The sequence below is a fragment of the Thermothelomyces thermophilus genome, chromosome 4 (genome assembly GCF_000226095.1).
Source record: "Thermothelomyces thermophilus ATCC 42464 chromosome 4, complete sequence".
Classification (NCBI taxonomy): domain Eukaryota; kingdom Fungi; phylum Ascomycota; class Sordariomycetes; order Sordariales; family Chaetomiaceae; genus Thermothelomyces; species Thermothelomyces thermophilus.
In genome coordinates this window covers 4,235,078-4,262,888 of record NC_016475.1, presented here as the reverse complement: position 1 = coordinate 4,262,888, position 27,811 = coordinate 4,235,078, and the positions used below count along the sequence as shown (strand labels likewise).

Here is a 27,811-nt window from a genome sequence, read left to right as displayed (position 1 = left end):
TGTCGACTTCGGCAACAATTTGACTTGCACCCTTGGAGAGCCGGCATATTTATATACAATCGCAATCTCGACCGCTAGATTGGTCTAGTTCTTCACGCCAGGAACACTTTGTCCCCCGCAGCACAACACATTCACCATGAGGGGTGAACGGTTTGTAACACTGCTCTCACTGGCGGTTTCTGCCAGAGCCCAGTTTGACAGCCTGGACCCCTGCGGAGTATGCCGCCCGTTTTGACTTTCCGACACCCTGTCAAGCGTCAGATCTAGGCTGGGTCATGGGTGCAGCATAGCTAACGACGCTCCAGCAAACATGTGTTGGCAATACCAATAATCTGGCGGGCCAGTTTGGCTGCGCGGCCATGGATTTCAGCTGTCTCTGTGGCGTTCCGGACTGGAGCAACTCTATCAGAGACTGCGCAGAGGGTGCTTGCCCTCCCGGCTATGCGCCGACTGTGGTCAGCGCAGCCTCCGCCGTGTGTGCCAGTACGTAGTTGATGGGAAGCTCGGGGAAGCATAGTCACTGACAAGGTACAAAAGCGGCCACCCTCCCCCCTGGGGCTTCCATCCCGACGTCTCAGACGAGCACGTCGTCGGAGACGCCTTCGCCAACCGCCAAGGCGTCGACCGAGTCGTCCGAGAAGAGCTCAAGCACAACTGTGGGTGAAACATCGGTTCTGGCCATGTATGGCTCGACTGCTGACAGATTGGGCACCAGAAAACCTCGACCAAGTCGGAGACCTCGGCAACGTCGACAACTTCGACGACGATGACAAGCTCGACAACGTCTGCGACGCCAGCAAGCTCAACGGCTGAGCCGACCAAAACTGTCAGCAGTTCGACAACTGCCTCATCGACTCCCGGAGCAGCAACGTCTGAAGCGGCCAAGGGCTCGGCCTCGACCGGGATTAGTGAGGCTGGAAAGATTGGCATAGGCATCGGCGTGGCTGCCGTCGTGATTGCCCTCGCCGCGGTGGCTGCCTGCTTCATGCTGCGCAAGCGACAGGCGACGCAGCCACCCAAGTTCAAGATCTCGCATCCCATGCCCAGCAACGAGTACGCCTACACGAACAACAATCACTCAGACAACGACTTTGGATCCAGCGAACTGGAGATGAAGAGTCGACGATACGAAGACATGCTTCCGCGCACAGAGCCACGGCAGATGGTCTAGTTCGGCACTGCTCCCGGTTCTGAAGCGCCACGGTTCTCGGGTTAGGGGGAAAGGGGCGTTTCAACCTAGGAATGAGGAATGTCAGACAGAGAATGCTGCTGGAACAGGGTCTGCGAGACAAAGCGGAAGATGGGAGCCGAACACGAACTGGCATTCTGTAACAAGGTGCTGGAACTGCAAATGGCACACTAGCATGGCAAGCAAGTTTGCGGCTGGCTAGGTTTGTTAGCCTGGGCCGATCATGGACCTTAGCAATTGAGTTCGGTTGGCTGTGTTCGTTTTTATGGTGCAGCTCTGGGCGCAAGATGCCAGGAGCTATCTGGGGCAGACACTGTTCCGACCCGTACATTCTTTGTCGCTTGTGGCGTCTGGCGTTGGTGGACGGGAGTGCAGGGATTTCCGATGCCGAGGCCTTCCAGCCGTGCGGCTGCAGGAGAACATATTTTATTTGTACATTGTTTGTGCCATGACGTTCAATGAAAACTACAGGCTGATGTTTATCAATCACCCTCCTGCGCTGTTACTGATACAAGGTACGGAGATGGCTCGGGTGACCCCACAAAGCCGCTCATCCATTGGGCTACAAGTATACGCCGTATACATGTAAAGGCCCCAACCAACCTCCTGTACATCCTCTCTACCACGAATACCATTGCCGCTGCGCAGAGACGGGGCGGTCGGGGAGATGCACCCACGGGCCCTGGCGAAGCTTCCTGGCCTCGCGCTCGGCGGCCTCGCGAATCCGTGTCTTTTCCTCCTTGAGAACGATGGAGATGCCTGTAACAGCCGTGTCAGGAGACGAAGGAGCGGTAGCTTGCAGAGGCGAGGTCGCAACTTACTGGCTGAAGGGAGGCGGTGAAAGTTAACTCTTCCACGGGCGCGGAACTCCGGGAGAGTGCCCCGCAACGGGCCGCGGTTCACCCAGGCCTCGGCCACGTACATGCGGGTCGGGTCGTCAATCTTGATCCACTTGCCGTTCTTGTCCTGGATCTCTATCACCTTGCCGCCGCCGTTGTTGTTGTTGTTGTTGTTGTTGTTGTCACCGCCCTCTTGTGCCTTCTTCACGGAGCCCAGCCCCATCCCGCGCTCGACGATGGCGATATCCCGGGCGAGCTCGAGCTGGTACTTGACTTCCTGGGCGTACTTCTTCTTGCTGAAGCGCATCTGGACCAGCGCATCCTCGAGCGTCTTGCCCTGGATCTGCCGCGCCAGGTGCACGAGCTTCTTGGTGCTGGTGGCGAGCCAGGGGCTTTTGCTGGTGAGCTGGCGCTCGGTGCGGGCGATGCGGGCGGCGCGGGGCTCGCGGCTGAACGGGTTGGTGCCCCGCTGGACGGAGCGGATCACCATCTTGCGCTCCCAGCGCACGCGGCTGCGCGGGTCCGGGTCGGCGTGGCGGGCCATGTGCTCGCGCACGAGGGAGGCGCCCACGCGGGTGTGGGCCGCGCCGCCGCCGGAGCCGCTGTAGGGGCCCGTCGGCACGTACTTGTCGGTGCCCTTGACCTCGTCGGCGAACAGGGCGGGCGCCTGGATGCGCGAGGTGAGCGCGCTGATGAGCTTGTTGCGCGACTCGCGCGTGCCGGTAACCTGCTTCTCTAGCGCGGACCCCCCCTCGGGCTCGCTGCTCTTCTTCTTGCTCCAGAACCATTGGTTCCGGGCGGTGGTGTGGATTGGGCGGGCGGCGGAGGCGGCATTGCGGGGGGAGAGGGTGAGGGACTGGAGGGAGGGTATCAGGGAGGAGGCTGTGGTAGTCGTCGTAGTTGTCGTCGTCGTCGTCGTCGAAGGGATCACGAGCGCCGGGGCTGGGAAGGCTGCAAGTCAGTATCACTCTGGGCGGGAAGGGACGGTTTGGTAATCCGGTTCTTACCGCCCCGGAGCACCCGCCTCGACGACACACTGAGGCTCATGGCGGCGATGGAGATGGCATGGACCTGTGGATTGGACGGGGTGGTTTATCGGGGCGACGTTTTGGACAGGGACATTCTGAAAAAGTTCAATTTGGCCGGCAAATTCCGAGCGTGTCACGCTAACCGCATTGGGCTCCACTGTCAACACCTGCACCTTCCTGCTTCTGCTTCTCAATATATCACTACCATTGCACAGCGGCCATTGCAAGAGCAGCACTTTATTTTGTGGGCTGATTTGGAATCTGATTATTTTTTTTCATATTATGCGCTGAAGCTGCGTTATTCAGATTATCTCTCCACAAGCAAGAAAAACGCACCGAGGACGTGCATCGTCACCCACGGGATCACAGTCTGCGACGATGGAACACAAACACACCGTCGCTACATACAAAGTGCAAAGTTCGGTAACAGACTGGTTGAACAACCGTGTGTATCTCATGTCTCACTGGCAGTTTGTTTCTCAGCTACCTATTCGTGACAAGCTGGGCCTGTTTACCCCCAGACCGGGGAAATTGGAATCCATGTTGCACAAAAAAAGATGGAAAAGGATGGGTGTGCAGCAGAGCAACTGCGACAGATGACAAGATGGCATTGATCCTTAGTTGCTAGAAAATTCTTGCTCTAGCTCTACCTCCATTCCGCGATCTCCGCGAGCTTCTCATAGCCAAATGGCTGCACGACCTAGTGGTCATCATCTTGCGGCTTGCTGCGGGTGCAGCACTGGGTTCTTGCTCCATCCCATCCCATCCCTCCTCCCTCTGCTCTCTCTGCCTTTGGTAGGCCACTTGACCATTTGCGTATCCTCCTACCGAGGTCTCTGCGTGTCAACCCAGGTTCTTCGCCTCTGTGTCTGGGGTCGCAGTGGCTCCTCGCACTTTACGCGCCGACTCTTGCTTTCTCCTAGCGGAATAGCAACACCATGGCGCCCATCATGCCTTCTTTCGGCTTCCTTCTTCTCCTTCTCCCTCTATTATTCGTTTCTGGCTCTGCCGATTCTGATAGCTGTTTCTTCCCGAATGGCAAACATGCCGGTTCCTCTGCGAGTTGCTGGGAAACAACCGGTAACCAGACGGCCTTGTGCTGCCAAACCGGCGGCCTGTGCCTCAACAACAATGTCTGCGCGGTCAAGTCCCGTACGGGCACCTCTAGCTACTATCGCGGATCTTGCATCGACTCGACTTGGTCAAACCCAAAATGCCCGCATTTTTGCGAGGGCCCCGGCAGAAACGATGGAATAGTGCTACTGCACCGGTGCAGCGGCGACGAGACGGCAACCAAGTGGTTTTGTGGAAACGAGAAGAGTGGCCCAGACAATAAAGACTGCGCGTCGGTCGATGGCGATGTTGAGATTCCCGGTATGAACTGGAGATCACGCTTCAATCCTAGATTCGAATTGCTGACAAGCAGACGCAGACGGTATATATGTCTACGCCACGGCGGGCAACACACCGATTTCGCTACCTGCAATCAGTTCAGCTAAAGAACGCCCGACTAGGACAGGGGACACTCTGGATAACAAAGTGACCGCAAGCCTAATTCCGCCGCCGGGTACCTCTCGAGCCACCGGGGGTCCTGCTGTTACGGCGACCGCATCTGGTCCCACGCAGCACTCGCCCTTGCCCCATCCCGTCGAGACGTCAACCAGATCGTTTCCGGGAATTTACGTGTCATCCGCGTCCATATCAACCGATACCTCACCGACTGCGACACCGGGATCAAATGCGCCAGAGTCTTCAGCATCCGAGCCTGCCAGCTCGTCGCCAGCCACGACTGCGCCAGGCGTCCCGCCCCCGGTTCCTTCTGATGCGCCGGAGGACGAAGATGACGAGTTCGGCTCCGTCATCCCGATTGGCGTTGGAGTTGCCGTCGGCACATCCATCTTGATCGCCGGCAGCGTCATTGTCTTCTTCTACCAACGTAAGCGGCGCCGGCAGGCACCGGTGCGCGCCGAGACCCCGCCGCCTTTCGAGTTCTCACTCATCGGCCGCCAGGCTCCCGGCTGGCTGACGCCCTCGCCCGACGCCAGGCTGCGCGAGCCGCATGGGGCGGCCAATATGCATGGCGACGTCAAAGGCGCGCCGGCGGCCGCAAGCGCTGCACGTTATGAGCTACCTTGAGAGTCGGTTTTGTTTGGGGGGGGGGGGGGGGATATAGGGTTGGTGGCGGAGACGTCGTGTGCAAGATTTCAGTTCAGTTGTGCTCCTTTCCCGCTCCGTCCAATATAGAGAGACCTCTCTGTTTGAGCTGTCGTGGTTCGTGATGCAGCTCTACGCTCTGGTGTTGCTTGCAAACGCGACTGTGCTGCTGCCCTGGAAACAAAGAACGGGACCGACAATTTCCTCTTTTTTTTCTTTTTCTTTTCTTTTTTTCCCTTTTTTTTCCCTTTTTTTTGAGAATCGCAGTGCCGTTATATACTGCACGATTGGTACTTCAAGCCAATCCGGCGGACCAGGGCGGGCTAAAGTAATTAAGCTTCGGCCAGCTCCGTTATCCGAGCTCTTTCACGGAGACAGCAGCCCAACGGAGGATCGGAGCTTCGCTTCTTGGCATCGGAGCTCGCGCTTCACAAGCGCCGGTCTTACGCTGAGCCAAGATCCAATAGCGCGCGACCGGCCGGCCGGCGGGAGTTGCCAGCGCCGCCCTCGCATGACCAAAACGGGACCTAGTGTCCAACAGACTAAACTAAGTCGATGCAAACTCGGGCTCCCGCTCGAGGGCAGCGGCGAGATTAATGTGTCCATACCCGCTAGTCATGGGGTTGGGGTCTGAAAATATGAATAGTTGGAGATGGCCCAACGATCCCTCCCGTAGCTTCGAACTTCCCACTCGACCTTGATCAACTCCGGCTTCTTGGCATCGCACTTTGGTACCACGAAACGTCATCCCCTCGATTCCCCCGCAGGTTGCACCTCGACCAGACTGAACGTACCGAGTACCCGCTACATAAGACAATCTCAGCCATGTCCTCCAGCTCGGGCCAGCCGGTACGTCTTCCTTTTCATGAGCCTCATGGGAGAATCACATAGTGTAATTATCCATCATAACCAACTTGATCTCTTTCCCTTGTTGAACGAGAATGAGAGAAGAACAAGACGTCGAAGAAAAGACCCAAACCCATACTAACACAAGAGACGGGGCGATCATGTGCAGCCACGGCAGGCCCTGCTAGGCGGCGTCCCCTCCACGATCCCCGACATACCCGTCAGCGCGGTGCTGCTGGCGCTCTTCGTGGCCGGCGGCGCCACGCACCTGACCATCTTTGTGCGCAACCGGCGGCGTGGGCCCGAGCACCACTTCTTCTTCTCCTTCCTGCTCTTCGTCTTCCCCGTCACCCGCGTGGCCGCGCTGTCGCTGCGCATCGCCTGGGCCCGCGCGCGCGACGACGCCGACGTCGCCCTGGCCGCCACCGTCTTCACCGCCGCCGGCGTGCTCATCCTCTTCATCGTCAACCTCATCCTGGCCCGCCGCGTCGTCCGCGCCCTGCACCCGCGCCTCGGCCGCCACCCGGCCCTGACGCACGCCTTCCGCGCCCTGCTGGCCACCATCGTCGCCATCCTGGTCATGGTCGTCGTCTGCACCGTGCACTCCAGCCTGGGCGCCGACGCCGCCGCCAGGGCCAAGGAGAGGGACGTGCTGCGCTTCGCGGGCGTCTACATGACCGTCGTCGCGCTGCTGCCGGCCGTCGCGGTCGCGCTGGCGTGGGCGGTGCCGAACCGGGGCCCGCACCACCCGCCCGAGCCGCTCGGGACGGGGCCGATGTGGGCCAAGGTCGCGCTGCTGGGGTTCGCGTCGCTCCTGCTGACGCTCGGGGCCGGGTTCCGGGTCGGAGTCAACTTCGCGGCGAAGCCGGTCGGGCAGGAGCAGTGGTACCATTCCAAGCCGGCCTTCTACTGCTTCAACTTCGTCCTCGACCTGATCGTCGTCTATTCTTATGCCATCTTCCGCTTCGACCGGATGTTCCACATTCCTCCCGTGGAACCTAAGAGCTCGGCGTCCGGTCACTCCTCCGGGGACGACAAAGAGGCGGCCCATGGTTCGGGACCGCAGCAGCACCCGGGGCTGGGTTTGAATGCAGAGAAGGGAAGTTTCGGGGAAAGCGGCAGAGACCTGATGGACAAACACCGGGATAGTGGGGCGGGACATTATGAAGTGTAATTGACGGTTGTTGTTTACATGGAGTGGGCAGTACATAGAGAACTGGCTTTTCCAGAACATAATTATGTGAAGCAATGCTCCTTAGTGTCGATACAGCCACGGCAACTGTCCTCGGCTCATGTCACCATCATGACAGTGTCTCGTTATACATGCGAGCAAGGCGGCATCGGTGAATTGGAGTACTGTTTGATATTCCCCCCGGCGGGCCACCAGGAGTCCACTACGGACGATATTAAGCTATGCTAGGTGCTGTCACTGACTGATACCGTTCTGATGGAAACAACCCACAGCAGTATCTTTCAAATCCCAGAAAGTCAGAGAGTGGATTCGGAAAGAACTGGGGCATTCAATCTCCCCTCACTCACACGTCTAAGTTGTTCTGCCCTCCCCCATACGAACGCTGACAATGCTGCCCGAAAGCTTCCTGAGTTATGCCAGTGCTAACCACCATCCGGATACTATGGTATGTATCTCATCGCTTGAATATCTATAGAAAGCACGAGGCCCGGTGTACGGTATGGTGATTGCTCCATCAGAATGTTAATCCGTGGGTGGCCAGGTCGATATCCATGTCAGGCCGTTTGACAGCAACGGGCGATAACTAATTTATGTATGTATAAACTACCAAAGCGGTCTGGGCTTCCCCATCTCCGTTTTCGAAATCTCACGTTTGATTCCACTGATTATAATATCTGTCCTCATCGGTGTAGGTATAGTAAATCCACAGATTGTCTTGAAAATTGTGTTATATTCATAAAGAGGTCATCTTGCGATGCTTGAACCTCAGATAATCAGGGATTAGGAGAGCTTACCAACTGCCGGTTTCTTCGTTGATTCCTTCCCTTTTCCTCCTTTTTTTTTTCTTTCCTTTTTCCTTCTCCTCTTCTTTTGTTTCTTGCAACTTGACTGCTAGGATGTAGTGAGACTCTTAAGGATGACGAACTGGGAATCCTTCAGGACCGTCGTTGGTATTATTTAAGTGGCCAACTGGGACTAACCCTACATCAGAGTGCACTACCACGCTTCTGGTCGGATAAGGTCTGCTGTACGAGACATTTGAGGCTCGGCGAGGTAGCTTGAGATGGTGGTGTAAGAGACACAGGTCGCGGACATGGAAGTTTGAGTCGCACTGAAGTTTCTGGAGCTGGTGCCCCCCGAGAGCATTCATCGACAATCAACTGATAGGTAGATGGCATAATAGAACATTATTGAGTACGTTTGATACGGAAGACTGCGCCGTCCACGGGCCAGGGGTTTAGCGTTACGTGTTGTTCCGGCCGGGAGAGACGATATTTCGTTCTTCAGCTAATTACACGAACATTTGAATCCCCGCTCCAGCGCCATCACCAGTGGCAAGGGAGAGAGACTGGGATGACAGCAGAGCTCAGATTGCATAGCGATGACTCCCTGTTGCGGCTAAGGGCAGGATTCGAAACACCATCACGCCATCACCATCACGGCTCAATCGACTTGGTTCATGGGTTGCATTATCCATCTGCCATCTAGCAACGGATCATTCCCGCCGCAAGGGCTGCTATGACAAGATGCATTTTTCCCAGCTCCCCGCCTTTCATTTCCTTGCCATGAAAGCGACCAAAAGCGAGACAAGCAGTCCGAAGTACGCCCCCCACCATGGAATCCGTCGAAAGAGCCCGGCACGCAACGCACGCGCCCGGCCTCCTCCTGCCCAGCGAAGCGATGAAAAACCTCCCTGCTGCTCCGCGACCCGTCCGTCCCCGGCCCCAACACCGAAACACCAGTCCCTTACGCCCTCGACATGACACCCCAAGCGCGGATGATGTTGTCGGTGTAGCCGGCGAAGAGGGTCTGGCCGTCGGCGCTCCACGCGAGGGAGACGCACTCGGGCTCGCGGCTCTTCTTGCCGACGTTCTGGAACTCGGGCTTGAGCTCGTCGACCTTGCTCTTCTTCTCGAGGTCGAAGATGATGATGCTGCTGGCAGTGGCAGCGCACAGCCAGTACCGGTTGGGGGAGAAGACAAGGGCATGGATCTCGTCGTTGGCATTGAGCGAGTACAGGTGCTTGCTCTCGTTAAGATCCCACAGCATCGTGGTACCGTCCTTGCCACCAGAGGCGCACAGAGATCCATCGGGAGAGATGGTGACGGTGTTGATGTAGCCGGTGTGACCAATGTGGTCGGTCTGCAGCTTGCAGCTCGAGAGCTCCCAGACCTGCCAGAAAGTCAGCCGTGAACTGGAATCCAGCGGAGCTTCTAAGTTCATATTGAGAGGCATCATTCGCTCAGTGCACGGTGAATGTTTGTCTCATGGCCTGTGGCGAAACAGGCTCTGAAGTAGCAAATACTTTGGAAGTTGCAAAACATCATCGCGAAGCCAGAGAGCCCGCAAGAATCCCACACGTACCTTGACCAGCTTGTCCCAGCCGGACGAGACAATCACGGGGTTCTGCGGGTTGGGCGAGAAGCGGACGCACGAAACCCACTCGGTGTGGCCCTTGTCAGTGATGGTGTACTTGCAGTCACCGAGGGTGTTCCAGAGCTTGATGGTCCGGTCGCGGGAGCCCGAGACAATCTGGCGGTTGTCGGCCGAGAAAGAGACCGAGAGGACGTCGTTGGTGTGACCGACGAACCGGCGGGTGGTGGTGCCGGTCGACAGTTCCCACAGGCGGAGGGTCTTGTCCCAGGAAGCGGAAAGGGCATAGGCACCGTCCGACGAGATCACCTGCCACGCCAATCAGCACACCTCAACTCTTCCCAATTCTTGGATTCCCGAAACCGGCGGTGCGGGCAAAACATACGCAGTCGGAGACGATGTGGGAGTGGCCACGGAGAGACCGCTTGGGGTAGCCGTACTGGGTCTCATCGCGGGTGAGGTTCCAGATGATCAGGGTCTTGTCTCGGCTGGCGGAGAGAAGCATGTTGGGGCTGCAAGAATATCACGGTAAGCGCAAGTCCTCGACATGGACGCAATTGATCGGGTGCTCGTACTTCTCAATCGACGTGGCCAAGGCGGTGACCCAGCCATTCTGCAAGGCACATCGTCAGCTCCATACTTGAGGATTCCAGCGTCGGTTTCCGTCGAGCAGCTCGAGAGGCTGGAGAGTCTCGAGGTGCGAAATTGTTTCAAAGCGACGGCGGCTGGGTCAACTTACGTGGCCCTCCAGGGTGCCCTTGAGGATGAGTTGCTCAGCCATATTGACGTCCTTCCTGGGATTCGAAGATCGGTGGAAGAATGGTGAGCTTTTTCGCGGTGCCTCGTTTCGTCGGGGGTCAACAGAAATCGGGGCGCTGCGGGAGCTCTGGAATTCCGAAATTTTTGTGCGGCCGAAATAGGGTCCGCCGTGGGGCCGCCTGAAGGCGGTGGCAGCGACGGGCAGGTGGCAGAAAGCACTGCGGTCCGGCAACTCAGCCGGCAGCTCAGCTGCCGCAGTGTTAGCCTGAACCAAGCGGGGCATAATCAACTACTAATCTTATCGGCGACGCAGCTCAGTTCAATGATGACAGGATAGTTTCGCAATTAAGACCAGAGCCTCTTTTCTGCAAACACCACGAGCAAAGACTGCGCCTGAGCACGAGGATTGAGAAAAGGATGCATCTAAACGCATTTACGTCTATTGCTCCTTCAACTATCTGGGTATCTTTTGTTCTCCCAATGCACTGACCCAACTCCTAACACCGTATGCTGAGGTAAAGGCCGAGGAGTATGTACGCATATTTCGTACCGGCAAGCCAAAATAAAAAAAAAAAAAAAAGGTATTAAATCACCCCGTACCTTCCCATCATCCCTTCCCTGTAATTCCATGTCCGGAGACAACTGCCTTTCTGGTCCCCGCTCGGGGTAGGTCCTGCCGATACGAAGCCTTCTCCGTGTTCACAATCATGCTGTGATCCGCAATTTCGAACCGGCCTTTGTCCCCATGCATTGCCGCCGGATGAAACTCCTTGCCCTTGGACTTGGTGTCGTCCTCGATCAGCTCGCGCATTGCAGCCTCCCATAGGTTGTAGCGCTCGCGCCGTGCCGGTTGCCGTTGCGCTGCGGACCAAACCTCCTTCTGTTTCGCGATCTTGGATGCACGCATCAGCCTCCTAAGTGCTCCTTCACCTGCCTTCGCCTCCTTCGCTGCCGCTTCACGCATCTTCTTGGGATCTCCATGGGGTATCTCGTCTGGAGCGAGTGGTCGTTGTGGTTGCGGTGGTTGCGTCTGAGACCCGTCGAGTGTCTGAGATGAGGTTTCGGGGTTGAACGTGCCCCAGTCGTCTGACACTGTGACGGCGTCGACGCTCTCGGGAGTACATTTGTATGTGTGAATACTCGGGAACGCGGGAAATGATTCGGGAATGTACTGCTTCCCTGCCTTGTCCGGAGCACCGTCCAGCTCCTCGCCGAGGATCGGAAGGTCTTTCTCGAGAGGATCGGCCGGTAGAGGTTCCCACGCTGGCAAGCGTTTTGACCTCGGAATTGGCGGTTTCCTATGTGGTTCCAATAGTGATGTGGTTAAATTGAAGCGCCCCAAGGCCAGCTCAAAGTCGCGAGGAATCGGATGTTGGCGCCGGGCCGAGTTCTTGAACGTCCGCACACTCTGACCAAGCGAAATAATGTCTGAGGCGAGTTAGAGTTTAGCTCGTAAAGCCTCAGTTAATAGCCAACGTACAGGTCTCTGCCATGGCAGCGAAGCTCTCCATGGCATCGGGCGTGGCGCCGTCAAATCCGACCTTCTCCAATGCCAATGCAATTGCGCGTCGCAGACCCTTGCTTGCCAACTCCTCTGTAGTCGGTGATGCCGAGGCATGAGGTGATGAGCCTAGCCGTCCGACGGAGAGTATGGTATGCGGAGATCGGAACCGTGGCCGCTTGGCGTCGGCGCCATCCTCTTGGTCCGACTCTGCTGGTCGTTTTCGTGACTCGGTTGACATGGTAGCGGATACCGCCTCGGCCGCGGCAGATGACATCGATGCAGCCAAAAGCGCTCTCTTTCAACACGCCTAAACCCGGTGTCTCGAGAAAGTGCGCGCGTTGGGAGATGATGGATGGATGGATGGATGGATGGAACCGAGTTGACGATAAGCTGTGATGCGCGGTTCGCGGAAAGAGCTGGGTACCGCGGCGTTGACGCAGGCAGAAGCACGGACCAGTGCTAGGAACCAGCCGCAGCGAACAGGATGTTCTCCACAATTTTTTCGGCAGCTGTTTCCATTATCGTTTCCTTCTCATAGCTCGAAAGCTGATGATCTCGATAGCATTGAAGGGTAGGTAGTGATGAATATAACTTGTTTTTTTTATGCCTATGAACTCGAACTATTTCCTTCTCACGAATGGTACTCCGTAGATTGATGAATATCAAGTGAGCGCGGAAAGCCGATGTGGAGCACTGAAACTGAGAGGAAAAGGTCGAGACCCGCTCAGCCTTTTTTTACACCACCTTCGTCTCAGCGAGTGTAAACTCACTTTCAGGTCTGTCGATAAAACAGCCCTAAAGAAGAATACGGGGAAGACTTTCAACAAAGAGTATATAAGATGCACGACCTCGAGACTCTCAAGAGCGGCGGCTACAGGGGCGCCGGGCTCACCCGGCTTAGGCTGGCATGTCCTCTACCTGCGTTCCCAGAAGAAATACTCGAGCTCGGAGATACGCTCGAGCAGCTGGATCTCTCAGGGACCGGCCTCTCATCGCTCCCGGCAAATTTGGGTTCGGCTCTCCCAAACCTGAAGACCGCCCTATTCTCTAACTGCACATTCAAGGTATTTCCTAGAGAACTAGCGTCGTGTGCCAACCTCGAGACCGTTGCTTTCCGCAATAACGGGATGGAAGAAATCCCCGAAGATGCCTTCCCGCCACGTCTACGCTGTCTCATCCTCACAGGCAACCGTCTCCCTTCCGTCCCGTCTAGTATCGGCCGCTGCGATAGCCTGGAGCAGTGCATTCTCACTGGCAACGAGCTACGGGACCTGCCCGCCGAGATGGCCAACTGTAAAAGGCTAAGCACCCTTCGTCTCAGCTCCAACAGGCTTTCGAGCCTCCCTTCCTGGCTCTACACGCTCCCCGAGCTAGCATTTCTGTCCTTTGCTAGCAACCCCTGCGCATCGCCAACCACAAACGGGATCCATGCCCCGCGCGGGGTGGCAAGCATCTCCTGGGCAGAGCTCGAGGTTCAGCAGCCCCTCGGCGCCAACACCTCTCGGGGGCTTTGGCACCAGTCACCGCACTTTGCCGAGGACGTGGCCATCAAGCTCTTCCGCGACCCGCCCGCCAGCCACAGCACCGACGCGGGCGACGACGGCTCGGCCGCAGACGAGATGTCCGCCTGCCTCGCCGCGGGAGCCCACGAGAGCCTGGTAACGATCCTGGGACAAATTCACGGCCACCCAGACGAAGATGTCGCCGGCGCTGCCCGAGGAGAGGAGACGGAGACGGAGACGGAGGAAAGAGGCGCTCTACAAGGCGGCATCGTAACGCAGCTCCTCTTCGACTCTTACGTCCCGCTGAGCACCCTCACTACCACCACTACCACCACCACCACCACCACCACTACTACTACTACTCCTCCTACTACTACTACTGACGACGATGTCGCCGCCGCCGTACCACTAAACGCCAAAACGGCTCTCCAGATGCTAGTTGGCCTGGCCAGCTGTCTCTCGCACCTGCACGCGCGGGGCATCGCGCACGGCTCGCTGCGGCCGGAGAACGTGCTCGCCAGCGCGGCGGACGCGCACGCGCTGCTCACGCACTTCCGGGCGGCGACGCTCTACGGACGGGGCGGCGGACGTGGCAGCTCCGCGGGCCCGGCGCCCGTTCCCGCCCACGCCCACGCCCACGCCCAAGCGCGGGAACAGGAGCAGGAGCAGGAGCAGGAGCAGGAGCGGTCGGATGACCTGTTGGAGAAGGTAGAGGTCCTCGCGTTCGGGCGGCTGGTGGACTTTGTCCTCGGGCTTGTTCAACCGGCGGGCGGCGGCGGTGACGACGACAAGGAGGGGCAGGCGGAGGCGGAGAAGGGCCTGAAAGAGCTCCGGGATCGGTGCGTGGCGGCCGGGACTCGGGAAAGGCCCGGGTTTGAAGAGGTGGTCGAGGTACTGGAGGGATTGATGGGCTGGAGGGGCATGATGCGCATTCCGGATGTCGGACCTGTCTAAGGGAGGTGTTGGAGGGCGGCAGTGGTGATGGTGAGAGACACAGCGGGCGCGGGAAGGGGGAGACGAGGTGTGGCTGAAGCTGCCTCTGTTTTACTGACTCCTGATGACAGAGGGGAGGAGAACGGGAGATTGGAGCAACAATTCGGTGCCCCTTGGTTGTTGGTGGGGACTGCAATTGGTGTGACCACTCTCCCCTAATTTGAGGGCCCGGTGGGAACGGTCGACAACATCTTTTGTCCAGTTGAGATGCTCGTTTGTGTGGGCGACCGAACAGGGCAACCAAGGTAATCAACTCGGTAACTGCGGTCGAACTGCGGTCGGCGTTGACCGTGTTCGCCCTGCTCATTCCGAGATACTACTCCGTAATAGATCTTTCACATTTTGCATGTGTTGTGCAAACTGAGCACCTTACGTACATCCATGCGTAGCAGAAGGAAGAAAGCGGCTGAGGAACTTCTTGATTAGAGGCCGATCCATATGTAGAATCACGCGATATAATCTGTACATGTGAACGGACAGGGCAAGGAAGCACACAGTCAGTTCCATACAACGTGGAGCTCGGCGCCATAAGGATCGTTCGGTGTCGGACCATCTTGCTTTTTCGGGGAGGGGGCTGAAGCCCTCCCCCTTGCCCCGCTGCTCATGGCAGTTGCTGTGCCGCAACGTGCTCACGATTCTACATAGGGGCGTCAGCAATACCCTGGCTCTGCGGCGTGTAACTAGTGTATGCATGTAGTGTACTGTAGTGTGTGCACAGACACCTCTGCGCCGCACACAAATGCAGAGGGTATGCGCAGTCGGCTGCTGCCGCGGGGTGTTTGCCGTGGTTTTCGTGTCATGTGGTCTCTCTCGGATACTGTAGATGTGGATGCCTTTATGCGCTTCGTGCGACGACGTTGCAGCTCGTCTGCCCTTCCTCCCTCCCTGCTCAGCCGCTTGCTGACGGGACTCCCACTCTCGCTCTCCGGAGAGCGGGGCAAGGACACAGATGGTTTAGCTACTCCGTAGACATATCAAATCACGTTGCTTTCAAATGAAGATCGAACGGGATGATTGCTGCAGGGTGTAGCACTAGACGGACGGACGCGTGCAGGATATCCATGGATGTCTGTGTGCTGCGGCGAAGGATGCCCTGTATTGTCGAGGGTTCATTCCTTCCCACATTGGCTTTCGTGTTGGAGGCGGGCCGGGTCGAGCGATTGGGCACAAATGGGTTGCAGGGTGGCCCTGCACAGCGGGCGCTAAAAACTTTGGCTCTGGCACGGCGTGGGAGGGCAACACACCTCATGCCGCCAACGGGCGTCTCACTGCAGATGCTTCCATTCCTCTTGCCAAAGGCTTCTAGAAGCGGACAATTTTCCCTTTGTGGTCGACGGTTGTGACCATCCACACCTCAGAGACACCTACCATCGGAATGGTGTGGTTTTCACACGCAGGTCAGGCAGTGCATCCTAGAAGTGATGGATAGGACTGCTTGCCTTCTCCGGGGCCTTTATTTTACGCAATATCGTTGGTTGGCGGGCGGCCAGGAGCCAGCTCCGGCGGTGTGTGGTTGGTCAGTTCTTGGTGGGTGAGCTACGCTAGGTCGCTGGTTCCCCTCGCGTTAGCGCCATCCGGAGACGGAGATTTGCGGGGGGAAAAGCCACGGGCCATACCACTTCCCGACCAGAGAACCCTGCATTCGCCTATGATATACGGATTACTCCGTAGTGCCGCACTACGTGTAAGCTATACACAGTACACTACATACATACACTGCATCTATGTACATATCATCAGCGCCTTACCGTACACGAGGAATTTGCCAACGTGGAACCTTCGTGTAACTGGAGGTTGCCATTCCCAGTGCAAAAGGGGTGCGTCAGCTCATCGCCCCAGCTGAGACGGACGGCGGCTGAGAGCGGCGAGCAAGACTGACGGCCCAATCTTTGTTGGAATAACGGGTGATTTTGTCGAAATGCCTGGTTTGAATTCGAGACCATCACAACGCAGATGCCATAGTTTCCCTTCACAGTACCCTAATTCGGGCCACGCTGTGATTGTGCGAAGAAAACCGTTAACTTTTAAGTGGGTCTCATACAGGCATTTGCGTGCGATGGAGCCAGGGAAGGCACGAGTCAGTGGGCTGCTCCCCTTCCATTTCCTTCCAAGGTTCAAGCCTACACAGTAGTTAACCCGTCAAACACCCAGGTATCCATGGGTTCATCCTCCCCGGGCCAATTACTTGTACTGTACGGAGCTACTACTAGTAGCTCGGGCCCGACTCGCCTCTGCCCGACCCGACCTCGACAGCGCTGCACTACAGCACGACAATACTACTAGGTAATGAAGAAGAATTGGCTTCTTCTCCCGACCTGGCCTTCCATGATTCCACGCGGGATTCCGTGCTGTGCCGCGGACGGGCGAATCTTCAGCCGGCCATATCCACCCCCAAACCATGTGCCAAGTTCGACACGGGATGTTTGACGGAGAGGACAGACGTTGCTCGGCGGCGTGCGCGCGGTGCACAGACTGTCGCAGCCTCCCGTTGAAACTCCATGGGGCTTGCTGACGAAAGATACCCACGGCGAACTCCTTAATCGATACACGACACTATATTACGGAGTAACCCGTCGGTACATTTACGAATCCTTACGAAATACGGGGTACACTACGCGGTACTCCGTACACACTACGGAACACTGGCCGTGAGACGGTCGGCGACCTCACTGAGACATGCAGGAGCGTTTCCCTCACCGTTCATTGCAGATTTGCGGCCAACCAACAAGGGCCCCGCTGCAACGCTGTCCGGAGAGGAGAGAGACGGGGCCATATCAAGACTCGGGAGGGAACGCCTTTTACGGACGCGGACCCGCACTCAGTCAGCGGTAGGTTTGGTCTGGACTCGACGAGAATCGCCTGTGTGACCCAAAATTACGCAGCGCCAGGAACGCCACGACGAGTGTGCGGGACATACAACATAGGGCTGCGCGCACACATAGCGTGTAGAAAGAAATATGTATGTACGTACGTACATATTTACATACATACATACATACCTACACTACTACTGCAGCGGTTATTCCGTCTAACTATACAACAATCTACGCAGTACACGCATTGGTTGCCGATAGCAAATTGCTCTTGCAAACGGCCATCTCCCTCCCTCCCTTTACATTAACCGAGTGCATTGTATGTGCTAAATGTACTAACATACCGAGTACGGATTACATAACTACACTGATAATGCAGCGACTGCGGCGGCATCTTTTACGACATGGTTGCGCCCTGCCCCGAGGGGGGAAGGGGGGTCGGCACACAGGCCTGTTTGCAACGGTCCTTGCAGGGCATGACAACCCGACCCCCTCCCCGGCTTCCGTTACGGGCGTGCTGGCGCGACATGCTGCATTTACATACAGTACACTACGAAGTAACTACATACCTACTGCAAGTACGTCCGTAGTGTAGTGTATTCTGTACCTCGTAGTGGATGGGTTCAACTGACCAACGACCAACGGCCCCACCATTTCCCGTCACCGTTCCGCTACCCCTGCTCCGGCCCTGGTTCCGGGGGGAGGCGCCACCACGGATTAAATCCCTCTCTGGCTGGCCCCCTTCCCGGGGGGGGGGGATGCAAGGACACTCTAACTTATAAGTATGTACATGTAACCATGAGACTGCGCGGTGCTCAACGGGACGGCGTGGTCGTGTCTTGTACGGGGAGTCTTTTGTTTTCTTGTCCCGGTTTGGGCCCTTGGGGACGGCGACTCGGCGAGCCACGAAGCTGACTTATGCAGTATTGCTCGAATCCGACCTCTACTGTCGCCGCAGACCCCAAGAGTCAAGAGTCGCCGACTTTCCATTCACGGATGTATGCATATACTGGACAACGTGTCTAGGTACGGTACATACATACAGCACCCCGTGCATAACCGACTCGCATACGGACTACACTACATACAATTAGGTGTCAGACCGATTCCCGCCCGATACAAAGCAGCGGCTCTCGGGCGCTGTCTTCAGCTTGGCTGTGTCGGCTGTGTCATTACCAGCATCATCGTGCCGAACAGCCCCGGAGCCACGGCCATTCATCCGGGTAACTAACTTACATACCGTCTTGCACACGACATTCTCTGGCCCTCTGCCGCCAACAACACACACACTTTTTTTTTTATTCTCTATCTCTCTCCCTCTCACTCTCGATATCCACACACTCTCTATCTGCCTTTCTAATTTCCCGGAATTTATATAGCTCAACCCGGACAACGAGCAGATACTAAAACGTCGCGCCCGCACCGCCACTCGCGGGGAATTGTGCACTTGTCGAAGTTGTGACACCGGAATGGGCAGAAGGCAGGACCCGGGGGCCGGTGTGTGTTGAATCTGCCGTATGTGTGGAGAGCTTGGGCTGTTGGGCTGTTGTTGTTCCCCCCCCCCCCCCCCCTTTTCTCCGCAAGTCAGTTCTCCCCCCCCAAAAAAAAAAAAGAAAAGAAAAAAAAAGGCCACGGCAGAGTCTCAGCGCTGACAGATCGCAGGCCGCCTCGAGACACCTTGAATGCCGGACGGCCGCCAGTGGGGGGCTAGCTGTCGACCATGTCGTTGCCTTTCACCATCAACCCGTCGGCGATCCCCATGGTGCCGACCCGGAAGGCGCTCATGATATTGGACCTGCAGAATGACTTTGTGTCTCCGGACGGGGCGCTGTATACAGGGGACCCCGGGGGTTATGTCGAGCGCATCTTGGAGCTGGCCAAGGCTTTCCGCGACTCGGGCGCCGGCGATGTCATCTGGGTGCGCACCGAGTTCGAGCGCAACTGCGCTCTGGTGGGCGACTGCCCCCCGATCATCACCGCGGACGTCATGATCCGCGAGAACAAGGCGGCATCGGCGCGTGCGCGTGGACGCCAACCGACGTCGGCCACGCACGAGACGGCGGCCATGGAGAAGGACGAGGAGGCCTTCCTCAGCGTCGGTACCGCCAAGGACAAGAAGCCGTGCGTGCGAAAGGGCACCGAGGGGGCCGAGTTCGCCCCTCAGGTGAAGGCGGCCGTGGTGGCCGGCCGGGATATCGTGTTCACCAAGACGCACTACAGCGCCTTCGCGTCGGGGCAGCAGCAGCTGGTGCAGATGCTCCGGGGACGCTTCGTGACCCAGATGTACATATGCGGCGCGCTGACCAACATCAGCATCTACGCGACGGCCCTGGGCGCGGGCCAGCACGGCTACGAAGTCACGCTGGTCGAGGACTGCTGCGGCTACCGGAGCATGGTGCGCCACCTCAACGCCGTCCGCCAGCTCGACCGCTTGGCCGGTTGCCAGGCCATCAGCTTCGACAGTCTTGTCGAACAGCTGCGACCTCCCGCCCCCGCCGCCGCCCCGAGCCTGTCCACGGGTCTCTCTCCGTCCATTTCCAAGATCTCGCTCGATCTCGACGGTGGATCCCGGGAGAATCCGCCCCCCGCATCATCCTCCCCACCCGTTCCCGAGGCCAAGCCTGCTTCGCCGCACGCGGCGCCGGACAAACCCCGCCGCGGGTCCTCGACGCACGGTAGCCGCAAAGGGGAAAGAAAACGGCCCCTGCAAGAAGAAGAAGAAGAGGAAGAGGAAGAGAAAGAGGAAGAAGAAGAAAAGGAAGAAGAAAAGGAAGAAGAAGAAAAGGACACGGGTCATCCTGGTGCCGAGTCTGACCAATCATCACCCTCATCCTCGTCACCAAAACCACCACCCCGGCCACCAGCCTCTTCGTCCCCATCCCCATCCTCGTCATCCCACTCGTCGTCTTCGTCAGACCATGAGTCACGTCGCAGCCCGGAGAAGAAGAAGGTCGAAGAAAGGCAAAGAACTGAGCACCCTCCCAAGGCGAAGCGGAGCGAGTTGCAGAGCTCAAAAGGTCCGGTCCTCCCCCCCGGGACCGAGAGCACACAAGCTGAACAACCCAGGGTCATAACTCGGGTCGAGCAGCTGCCTGTCCGACGAGCGCAGTCGCAGCAGCAGCAGCAGCAGCAGCAGCAACAACAACAACAAGAGCCGACGGCGACGACGACAACGGCGACCACGACGACGACCACGACGACAACGACGACGACGTCCCCCCCGCCGTCAGATCCCGCCATCGCAGACGAGTCATCCGCTCGAGAACCAGCGGAGCCGAAATCCGAGGTCCGTTCCGCCGCTCCATCGCGCATTCCCGTGCCGCCGGAACCGACATCGCAGGACAGCATGGCTGAGCGACAGCTGACCCCTCAATGTGGCGAACCTCTGTGTGAGGGCGACACGCATGTCATCACCAACGTCCTCCCCCCCGCCCTCGCGGCCGACGCCTTTGACCGTCTGCTGGAGGAAGTCAGCTGGGCCGGCATGTCGCACATGGGCGGGGAGGTGCCGCGCCGCATCGCCGTGCAGGGCGCCGTCGCCGACGACGGCAGCATGCCCGTCTACCGACACCCGGCCGACGAGTCCCCCCCTCTGCTCCCATTCTCCCCCACCGTAATGCAGATCAAGGCCGAAGTGGAGAAACACCTGGGCCACCCGCTCAACCACGTTCTCATCCAGCACTACCGGACGGGCAACGACTACATCAGCGAGCACAGCGACAAGACGCTGGATATCGTCCCCGGCAGCTTCATCGCCAACCTCAGCCTGGGCGCCGAGCGCACCATGGTCTTCCGCACCAAGCGCCTGCCGGGGGACCAGCACCGCGCCCGTTCGGGCGGGGGGAAGAAAGAAGAAGAAAAAAAAAGAAGAAGAAGAAAGGAGGGAAGGAGAGAATGAAGGAGGAGAAAGAGGAGAAGGACGAGAGGGAGAAGAAGAAGAAGCAGGGAAGCAAGGGAAGCAAGAGCGGCCAGGAGGACCAACAGCAACACCACCAACACCAACACCACCAAGACCAGCAGCACCGCAACAACAACAACAAGCCCAGCGGCGCCAGACCCAACGCGCCGCGCTGCCGCACAACTCGCTGCTGCGGATGGGCCTGCGCACCAACGCGGCCTGGCTGCACGCCATCCGCCAGGACCGGCGCGCCGACCGCGACAAGACGGACGCCGAGCGCGCCTTCGGCGGCGCCCGCATCAGCCTCACCTTCCGCCGCATCGGCACCTTCATCGACGCCGACCACGCCCGCATCTGGGGCCAGGGCGCCACCGCCAAGACCCGCCCCGCCGCCCGCCCCGTCGTCAACGGCCAGACCGACCAGGCCGTCCGCCTGCTCAAGGCCTTTGGCGCCGAGAACAACCGCGGCGCCCCGGGCGATGCCGGCGCCGATGCCGGGTTCGACTGGACCGAGTGGTACGGCGACGGGTTCGACGTCCTGCACATGGGCACGCCCAAGCGCTTCCTGCCCTCGTCGTCCCCGGCCGCCGCGGTGGGAAACCTGTCGGTCGCGCTGGCGCTGGCCGAGCTCGGCGTCGGCTGCGCCAAGGGCAGCGTCGAGGGCGAGCTCCGGTTCGAGGACAACGACCCGGCCCGGACGGTCGTCGGCGGCGGTCCCGCCGTCGTGCTGCCCTACCTCGACGCCGTCTACGGCCCCGGCCGCCGGTACGACCAGATGCTGCCGGCCCGCGTCGCCAAGCGGGTCGCGCGTCTCCACCGCGCCCTCGACCTGCCGCGCAAGTGGCGCGCCGCGCTGGCTCAGGCTCAGGCTCAGGCCGAGATCGAGGCCGAGGCCGGGGGCGGGGCCGGGGCCGGGGCCGGGGCGAGCGCTTCTTCCGAGCAGGTCAAAAAAGACAAGAAGGGGCCCGTTGTTGCCGTCGTCGCCCGGCTGCTCAAGGAGGAGCTGGCGGCCTGGGAGGCCTGGGCGGCGGCCGAGGAGGAGGAGGCGGGTGCTGCTGCTGCTGCTGCTGCTGCCGCTAGTGGCACGGGTGGCGGGGAGAGGAGGACCGGCGTCGGCGCCTTCTACATCGCCGGCGGCGCCCAGCCGTCCCCGGCCGACTTTGCGCTCTGGCCCGCGCTGCACGACATGGTGAGGGCGTGCGGCGAGGAGTTGCTGGGCGAGAAGCTCAGGCGGTATTATCTCGCTTTCAAAGAGAGGAGTTCCGTGGCCAAGGCATTGGGACAGCTCAAAGAGGAGTAAAAAGGTGGTTCTTCTTCTCGGTGTTTGTGTGATTTCCCTACTACTAGCAGCTTATTGTTGGGGGTTTTCTCGAGATATTACAGCGCAGAGAGCGGATGTGGTTGGAAATACGATTCTCCGATAAGTACCAAGGAAAAAAAAAGGGAGGGAATAAAACTTGGATGAATCTCCGGATTGTTCTTGCTCGTCTATCCTGTGCAGGCCCACCGAGAGCTTCGTAGAGGTTTCGTAAGGGACGCATCTGCTGGCTGGTGTCGAAATGTGAAGTCTTGATGTTGTGTGGTGGAATGAGGGGTGGTAATTCAGGTATTGACAATCTTGGTGTGTTCAATGCCGGACCAAGGTTCAAGTCCGACTACTATGTATACTGAAAATGAGGGCCCGAGACCCGATACCTTGCTTACTCGCTCAAACCATGCATGCTCTTGCCCTTCCGCTTAGGAAAGCATTGGTGTACGGTTGGTTGCAAGCAATTCGCAAAGCCAACGAACTGCGACTGGAATCTACTCTTTGAGTGTGTCGAGTTCCATGTCTAGTCATGAGTGTATGTATGGTTGTTTTGATCAGGGGCTAATTAACTGTTGGCATCGTGTTGTGGAATAATTAGCAAGCAGAAATTGGATACCAAGCAAAGTCCCATACCATCCCATCGCGCATGGACACAAATTCCGATAGGTCGTCCGAGACCTTCGGATGTTGCTCGTCTTCAGTAGGTTCAAGTTGAGATTATCCAAACCCCGGGTCCTCGAGTTGAATGCAGCATTCAATCAGGGCAAGTGACTGTTAAACCCGCTCGCCCGGCATAACGCCTCGTGATAATGATGAAATCAAAGTCACATGAACAATTACATGCATCGTATCGTGTCCACATCCGTTTTGCCATTTCCCTTGCGCATCATCACTTCCATCTCCCACCGCAGACGCTAGATGTCATGTATTCCTCAGACCCACCAACCTACTAATTACTACTCCTTTGAATCCCACGGGAGGGGATACGTGCTCACCCAATCGGCAACCTCGCTCCTCAGCTGCACAATCTCGGTATCCGTCTCGCCGGTACCCAGGTAATCCATAAAAGTCTTGAGCCGACCGGCCGTCTTGGCCTCGCCCTTCTCCTCAGCCGCCTTGCGTGCCGCCTTGTCAACCCGCGCGGCGATGGTAACGGCGCGGTCGACAATGTCCGCCACGCGCTCAAAGTCGTTCTCGTTGAAGCCGCGGGTCGTCATGGCGGGCGTGCCCATGCGGAGTCCGCCTGGGGTGAGCGCCGACTTGTCGCCGGGAACCGTGTTCTTGTTGGCCGCGACGCCGACGAGTTCCAGCACGCGCTCGACCCGGGCACCGTCGACACCCTGCGGCTTCAGGTCGACGAGGACGAGATGGTTGTCGGTGCCGCCGCTGACAATGCGGTAGCCCAGGCCTCCTTTTTCCTTGGGTTCGCCCAGCCGACGGGCGAGGGCTTGGGCGTTGGAGAGGACCTGCGATTGGTAAGCGCGGAACTCTGGGCTTTGGGCCTGCTTCAGGGCGACGGCGAGCGCCGCGATGGTGTGATTGTGCGGGCCGCCCTGATGACCAGGGAACACCGACGCGTTGATGGCGTTTTCGAGGTTGTACATCTCTTCCGCGCCCGTCTTGGGATTCCTGCGGCGGACGCCGCGGCGGAAGAAGATGAGGGCGCCGCGCGGCCCGCGGAGGGACTTGTGGCTTGTGGTGGTGACAATGTCAGCGTAGGCAAACGGGCCGGGCAAGACCTTGGCGGCCACCAAGCCGGAAATGTGGGCCATGTCGGCGAGAAGGTAGGCATTGACCTTGTCGCAGATGTCCCGCATGCGTGCATAGTCAATCAGCCGGCTGTACGCCGAGGCGCCGGCAACAATGATCTTGGGCCGGTAGAGAACCGCCGTCTCCTCGAGCTTGTCGTAGTCAATGTAGCCCGTGGACTCGTCGAGGCGGTACGGGAGCGTCTCAAAGTACTTCGAAATGAACGAGATCTTCTTGGTTGGCGTTTGGTACCCGTGGGACAGGTGTCCACCGTGAGGGAGGTCAAGGCCCATCAGGCGGTCGTGTGTTTCCAATAGAGCCGAATAGACGTAGAGATTCGCGGGAGCACCGGAGAGGGCTTTTGACGTCAGCGCTCGTCCAGTCTACCGAAATATTAATATTGCTGGGCCGAAGCTCACCTTGAACATTGACACCCCATTCCTTTGCATCCAAACCAAAAGTCTCAAGTGCCCGTTGCTGGCATAGTCTCTCTGACGCGTCAATGAACTCGTTGCCTCCGTAGTACCTCGCGCCGGGGTACCCCTCTGAGTACTTGTCTAACTCGAATTAGCCTTTTGTCCCTAACCGCTTCCCGATCCGGATAACCTACTCTGCATCGGACTCCCTAAAGCATCCAGCACCGCCTGCGAAGTGAAGTTCTCGGACGGAATCAGGTTGATGAACTGCTTTTGCCTGAGTTTCTCCTGTTTTCCCGGACCGACGCCGTCAGCATTGTCGTTGAGTCATAGAAAGAAGCGTGACGAGACAAACCTTCTCGACAACCTCGTACATGACCGGGTCAGCTTGCTGCAACCCGGCGGCAAGCAACTGTGGTTCGGCCCAATGTCAGCTACCCATTCACTGCTCTAGAAACCCTCCCCATTGCAGGAGAAAAAAAAAAAAAAAAAGAAGAGCAACCTACTTTCTGCTGTGAATCATTGCTGGTTGAGATGGACCCAACCGACCGCCTCGAGCCGACGCCGCCAGTCCATTGTCGCCGTGCCGCTTGACTTTGCAATCGACTCGATATCGTCGTCACGGAGGGAAAGGCAGCGCGGAGGGCAAGGGAAGAGGACGAGGCGCACAACCGCATTGTAGCGGTGGTCCGCAGCGATGGGACCGAGCCGAAAGCCGACATGGCGGGCTGTTTGTCAGTCGGATGGTTAGTTCCAGACGGGAACGCTGACTGCTGTGGGACGAGACGCGAAGAACATACCAATTGGCTACCAAGTGGTAATCCGCAAAGTCACCGATGAGGAGAGTGTGTCTTGTCGACACCACGGATAAGGTCGGTGATGGGAAGACCCGGAGGGCGGATGATACGACAGCTGATGTGATTGGCGCTTTCTAGCCGGTCAATGACGCCCTAGTCGAACCCCGAGTCGGCGTCTTTGAATGTGGGGTTGCGAAGGCCAAGAGGCAGCACAAGCCAGGGACCGTTTATTATCGGGCTGAACCCCGAGTTCTCGCAGGGCATTGAGTGCATGCACGGGCCTCAATCCCCACAATTCTGCCAAGCAATATCAGCGCCAAAATTTCGCCCGCTTCTCCTTCTCTCTTCTTTTTTCTTTCGCAATCAACTAAATTGGGGATGATGAGCACGCTTCCAAACGGCAGATGCAGGGTCCTCCGCTGGTAAAACAGCCTGGGGGACATGCTGACATGTCCTGGCACAACCTCACCACTCAATGAGGGACAATTTGAAGCCTCTGACCCAAAGTGTTGATGCACGGCGAAGCAGCCGCCTCTCTGTATTCTTTCTCTGCTGGTTTCGTTAAGGCGAGCATCTTCCCGCACGAAGCTTGGCTTTAGACTGTATCTACGCAGTAGGTAGACAACTTGGATTCCAGTCATTATAGCTATTGAGCCTCAAGGCGCTTTTATCTTGCCGCGTCTGCTTCCATCTCGGTCTCCTGCTGCTATTCATGCCCTTCTATCGTCTTGACATTGGTCCCAGTAATCACCAGACCCCAGACTGCAAGCGCGGTTTCGCTCATCAGACCGGAAAACCCATTGATTCCGTTTTCAATGCCATACATGCAAGCCAGAACGTCTCGAGTCAAGAGACCGCGCCGCCTCACCAAAGAGAGAGCGCCTTGCGGCCAAAAAAAGGCCGAGGCCACGTGCGGGAGCCGAGATGCGTAGAGAGAAAGCGCGCCCGAAAAGAAGCCCAACCCATTACTCCGAATGCAAGGCCGCCGAGAAATCCATGTTGTCCATTTCACTTGCTCCCTGACGAAATCTACTTGGATTCCTCCTCGCCCTCGCCCAGCAACGCGTTCCGCTTCGCCGCCTGCCTCTCCAGCTTGCGCTCGCGGGCAGCCTTGGTGCGTGCGCGCTTGGCGTCCATCTCCTCCTTGATCTGCCTCTCGCGAGCCTTCTCCGCCTTGGCGCGGTGGATCTGCAAAATTTCTCATTAGCACAAGGGAATATGTTGCCCACTCTAGGTGTAAAACATACGTGCTCGACGAGCGCCCGCTTGTGCTTGAAGGTGTTACCCTTGGCAAGGTGGTACAGCTCGTGGTAGAGGTGCTTGTCGATCTTGCCGCTGGCGCGGTACTTGACGAGCAGGCGGCGGAGGACCCGCTGGCGGCGCATCCACAGAACCTGCCTGTATTCGGTTGTCAGCACGGCATCCCCCCTCAACAAGCCCCTCCGATCCAATCCTCCCGACAACTCTGTATCGCGTTGTTCGGTCTCTCTACTCGGGGCAGCGACGGCGGCGGCGGCGGCGGCGGTGATTGTACGTACTGAGGCATACGGGCATCGGCGGTACCCTTGCGCTTACCGAAGCCGCGGTGGCGGCCGATGCGGCGGGCGAGGTTCAGCTCACGCGCACGCGAGCGCGAGTGCATGGTGACCGGCTTCTTGATGATGAGGCCATCGGAGACGAGCTTGCGGATCGTCTGGCGGGAGTTGGCGTTGGAAATCTCGGACACCTCGTTGGGGTCGAGCCAAATCTTGCGCTGGCCGCAGCCCAGCACGGACGCCGCCAGGCGCTTCTGGGTCCTCAGGTTAACCCTGCAGAAGGGCAGACAGTCAGCATCTCAGGTTGAAATTCGATGTCGGGTGGCTCGGAGGGTGCGGATTGGTGGTTTAGTTGTCATGCTATCTTCTCCATCGGTCCATCGTATGCATCAAGCGCTGACGCAAATCCAACGGAAAACACGTCGGAGGAAGTTGCTGGTTTCTTGACGAATTGACAAGACGGTGCTCGTGGTACTTACATCTTGACTGATTAATGCTGTAGATGGTTAGTAGTCGAGGGTTGTCGATGGGTTGGGATTTCCGCTGAGGGGAAGTTTGCCGTCAGAATTTCTCGAGCAGCAGTTTGTGGGTTTCCCCGGTGGGCCCGGTGGAAGCTTGCGATTGGTGAGGGTTACTCGGGTCATGCGCCCTGGCACGTGCAACACAGAGGACCGCGTTTGGAACAGCGAGTGGGTCATGCTCCCACTGTTTTTCTGTTTTGTACGGAGTACGGATTACAGTATCTCTGTAAGAGTCTCGGAAGCTGACGGCCTCAAGGGAAGGTCGAGCAATTTCCAGGACAGGGGATAGCTGAGGACGAGCACGCTGAGCAAGACTATGGGAGCATCTTCATAGAACAACATCTAGTTAATTTCTGTTGCCAAACTGTTTCTGCGCCAGACCTTCCCCAGAAAG

At 58.0% G+C, this 27,811-nt stretch overlaps 10 protein-coding genes across 10 annotated transcripts; 5 read left to right on the top strand and 5 right to left on the bottom strand.

The window, feature by feature from the left end:
• The first annotated feature begins 22 nt into the window (after nt 1-22).
• On the top strand, nt 23-1,324 carry MYCTH_2307657 (uncharacterized protein). The gene is made up of 4 exons (XM_003664597.1): nt 23-217; nt 306-483; nt 538-656; nt 716-1,324. The coding sequence occupies exons 1-4, from the start codon at nt 137-139 to the stop codon at nt 1,169-1,171; spliced, it is 834 nt and encodes a 277-aa protein (XP_003664645.1). The 5' UTR covers nt 23-136; the 3' UTR covers nt 1,172-1,324.
• Nucleotides 1,325-1,793: 469 nt separating this feature from the next.
• MYCTH_2307656 (uncharacterized protein) lies at nt 1,794-3,126 on the bottom strand. Its single transcript, XM_003664596.1, has 3 exons — nt 3,036-3,126; nt 2,011-2,970; nt 1,794-1,948 (listed from the first exon to the last, which is right to left on the bottom strand). The coding sequence occupies exons 1-3, from the start codon at nt 3,073-3,075 to the stop codon at nt 1,809-1,811; spliced, it is 1,140 nt and encodes a 379-aa protein (XP_003664644.1). The 5' UTR covers nt 3,076-3,126; the 3' UTR covers nt 1,794-1,808.
• Nucleotides 3,127-4,006: 880 nt separating this feature from the next.
• Nucleotides 4,007-5,192, top strand: MYCTH_2065208 (uncharacterized protein; the record flags this gene model as incomplete). The annotated part of the gene is made up of 3 exons (XM_003664595.1): nt 4,007-4,430; nt 4,489-4,652; nt 4,821-5,192. The coding sequence occupies 3 exons, from the start codon at nt 4,007-4,009 to the stop codon at nt 5,190-5,192; spliced, it is 960 nt and encodes a 319-aa protein (XP_003664643.1).
• A 580-nt stretch (nt 5,193-5,772) lies between these two features.
• MYCTH_2307655 (uncharacterized protein) lies at nt 5,773-7,452 on the top strand. Its single transcript, XM_003664594.1, has 2 exons — nt 5,773-6,059; nt 6,226-7,452. Exons 1-2 carry the CDS (start codon nt 6,036-6,038, stop codon nt 7,228-7,230), a joined length of 1,029 nt encoding a protein of 342 aa, XP_003664642.1. The 5' UTR covers nt 5,773-6,035; the 3' UTR covers nt 7,231-7,452.
• Nucleotides 7,453-8,644: 1,192 nt separating this feature from the next.
• Nucleotides 8,645-10,533, bottom strand: MYCTH_2307651 (uncharacterized protein). The gene is made up of 5 exons (XM_003664593.1): nt 10,361-10,533; nt 10,197-10,234; nt 10,007-10,133; nt 9,613-9,930; nt 8,645-9,420 (listed from the first exon to the last, which is right to left on the bottom strand). The coding sequence occupies exons 1-5, from the start codon at nt 10,400-10,402 to the stop codon at nt 8,995-8,997; spliced, it is 951 nt and encodes a 316-aa protein (XP_003664641.1). The 5' UTR covers nt 10,403-10,533; the 3' UTR covers nt 8,645-8,994.
• A 454-nt stretch (nt 10,534-10,987) lies between these two features.
• Nucleotides 10,988-12,122, bottom strand: MYCTH_53124 (uncharacterized protein; the record flags this gene model as incomplete). The annotated part of the gene is made up of 2 exons (XM_003664592.1): nt 10,988-11,808; nt 11,861-12,122. The coding sequence occupies 2 exons, from the start codon at nt 12,120-12,122 to the stop codon at nt 10,988-10,990; spliced, it is 1,083 nt and encodes a 360-aa protein (XP_003664640.1).
• Nucleotides 12,123-12,438: 316 nt separating this feature from the next.
• On the top strand, nt 12,439-14,544 carry MYCTH_2307647 (uncharacterized protein). The gene has a single exon (XM_003664591.1). It carries the CDS (start codon nt 12,724-12,726, stop codon nt 14,338-14,340), a length of 1,617 nt encoding a protein of 538 aa, XP_003664639.1. The 5' UTR covers nt 12,439-12,723; the 3' UTR covers nt 14,341-14,544.
• A 4,368-nt stretch (nt 14,545-18,912) lies between these two features.
• Nucleotides 18,913-22,390, top strand: MYCTH_52300 (Isochorismatase hydrolase-like protein; the record flags this gene model as incomplete). Its single annotated transcript, XM_003664590.1, has 4 exons — nt 18,913-19,984; nt 20,150-21,022; nt 21,156-22,033; nt 22,130-22,390. The coding sequence occupies 4 exons, from the start codon at nt 18,913-18,915 to the stop codon at nt 22,388-22,390; spliced, it is 3,084 nt and encodes a 1,027-aa protein (XP_003664638.1).
• Nucleotides 22,391-22,993: 603 nt separating this feature from the next.
• Nucleotides 22,994-25,634, bottom strand: MYCTH_2307642 (uncharacterized protein). Its single transcript, XM_003664589.1, has 6 exons — nt 25,365-25,634; nt 25,071-25,292; nt 24,920-24,976; nt 24,759-24,852; nt 24,568-24,705; nt 22,994-24,506 (listed from the first exon to the last, which is right to left on the bottom strand). The coding sequence occupies exons 2-6, from the start codon at nt 25,239-25,241 to the stop codon at nt 23,356-23,358; spliced, it is 1,611 nt and encodes a 536-aa protein (XP_003664637.1). The 5' UTR covers nt 25,242-25,292; nt 25,365-25,634; the 3' UTR covers nt 22,994-23,355.
• A 324-nt stretch (nt 25,635-25,958) lies between these two features.
• Nucleotides 25,959-27,432, bottom strand: MYCTH_2315711 (uncharacterized protein). The gene is made up of 4 exons (XM_003664588.1): nt 27,376-27,432; nt 26,900-27,169; nt 26,609-26,759; nt 25,959-26,549 (listed from the first exon to the last, which is right to left on the bottom strand). Coding segments are annotated over exons 1-4 (582 nt in total). The 5' UTR covers nt 27,378-27,432; the 3' UTR covers nt 25,959-26,390.
• Between the last annotated feature and the right edge of the window lie 379 nt (nt 27,433-27,811).

Excerpts from the sequence above, each read along its gene's own strand:
- MYCTH_2307657 (XM_003664597.1), top strand. The coding sequence starts at position 137 with ATGAGGGGTGAACGGTTTGTAACACTGCTCTCACTGGCGGTTTCTGCC. Across the intron at positions 218-305 it reads ACAGCCTGGACCCCTGCGGA|CAAACATGTGTTGGCAATAC; the intron begins GTATGCCGCCCG and ends ACGACGCTCCAG. Across the intron at positions 657-715 it reads AGAAGAGCTCAAGCACAACT|AAAACCTCGACCAAGTCGGA; the intron begins GTGGGTGAAACA and ends ATTGGGCACCAG.
- MYCTH_2307656 (XM_003664596.1), bottom strand. The coding sequence starts at position 3,075 with ATGAGCCTCAGTGTGTCGTCGAGGCGGGTGCTCCGGGGCG. Across the intron at positions 2,971-3,035 it reads GAGGCGGGTGCTCCGGGGCG|CCCCGGCGCTCGTGATCCCT; the intron begins GTAAGAACCGGA and ends CAGCCTTCCCAG. Across the intron at positions 1,949-2,010 it reads TCACCGCCTCCCTTCAGCCA|GCATCTCCATCGTTCTCAAG; the intron begins GTAAGTTGCGAC and ends CGGCTGTTACAG.
- MYCTH_2307655 (XM_003664594.1), top strand. The coding sequence starts at position 6,036 with ATGTCCTCCAGCTCGGGCCAGCCG. Across the intron at positions 6,060-6,225 it reads CCTCCAGCTCGGGCCAGCCG|CCACGGCAGGCCCTGCTAGG; the intron begins GTACGTCTTCCT and ends GATCATGTGCAG.
- MYCTH_2307651 (XM_003664593.1), bottom strand. The coding sequence starts at position 10,402 with ATGGCTGAGCAACTCATCCTCAAGGGCACCCTGGAGGGCCAC. Across the intron at positions 10,134-10,196 it reads TTGGCCACGTCGATTGAGAA|CCCCAACATGCTTCTCTCCG; the intron begins GTACGAGCACCC and ends ATATTCTTGCAG. Across the intron at positions 9,421-9,612 it reads GCTGGGACAAGCTGGTCAAG|GTCTGGGAGCTCTCGAGCTG; the intron begins GTACGTGTGGGA and ends ACTTTCTGGCAG.
- MYCTH_2307647 (XM_003664591.1), top strand. The coding sequence starts at position 12,724 with ATGCACGACCTCGAGACTCTCAAGAGCGGCGGCTACAGGGGCGCCGGG.
- MYCTH_2307642 (XM_003664589.1), bottom strand. The coding sequence starts at position 25,241 with ATGCGGTTGTGCGCCTCGTCCTCTTCCCTTGCCCTCCGCGCTGCCTTT. Across the intron at positions 24,977-25,070 it reads GCAATGATTCACAGCAGAAA|TTGCTTGCCGCCGGGTTGCA; the intron begins GTAGGTTGCTCT and ends GCCGAACCACAG. Across the intron at positions 24,706-24,758 it reads TTTAGGGAGTCCGATGCAGA|ACAAGTACTCAGAGGGGTAC; the intron begins GTAGGTTATCCG and ends AATTCGAGTTAG.
- MYCTH_2315711 (XM_003664588.1), bottom strand. Across the intron at positions 26,760-26,899 it reads GCCGATGCCCGTATGCCTCA|GCAGGTTCTGTGGATGCGCC; the intron begins GTACGTACAATC and ends AACCGAATACAG. Across the intron at positions 26,550-26,608 it reads AGCGGGCGCTCGTCGAGCAC|ATCCACCGCGCCAAGGCGGA; the intron begins GTATGTTTTACA and ends GAAATTTTGCAG.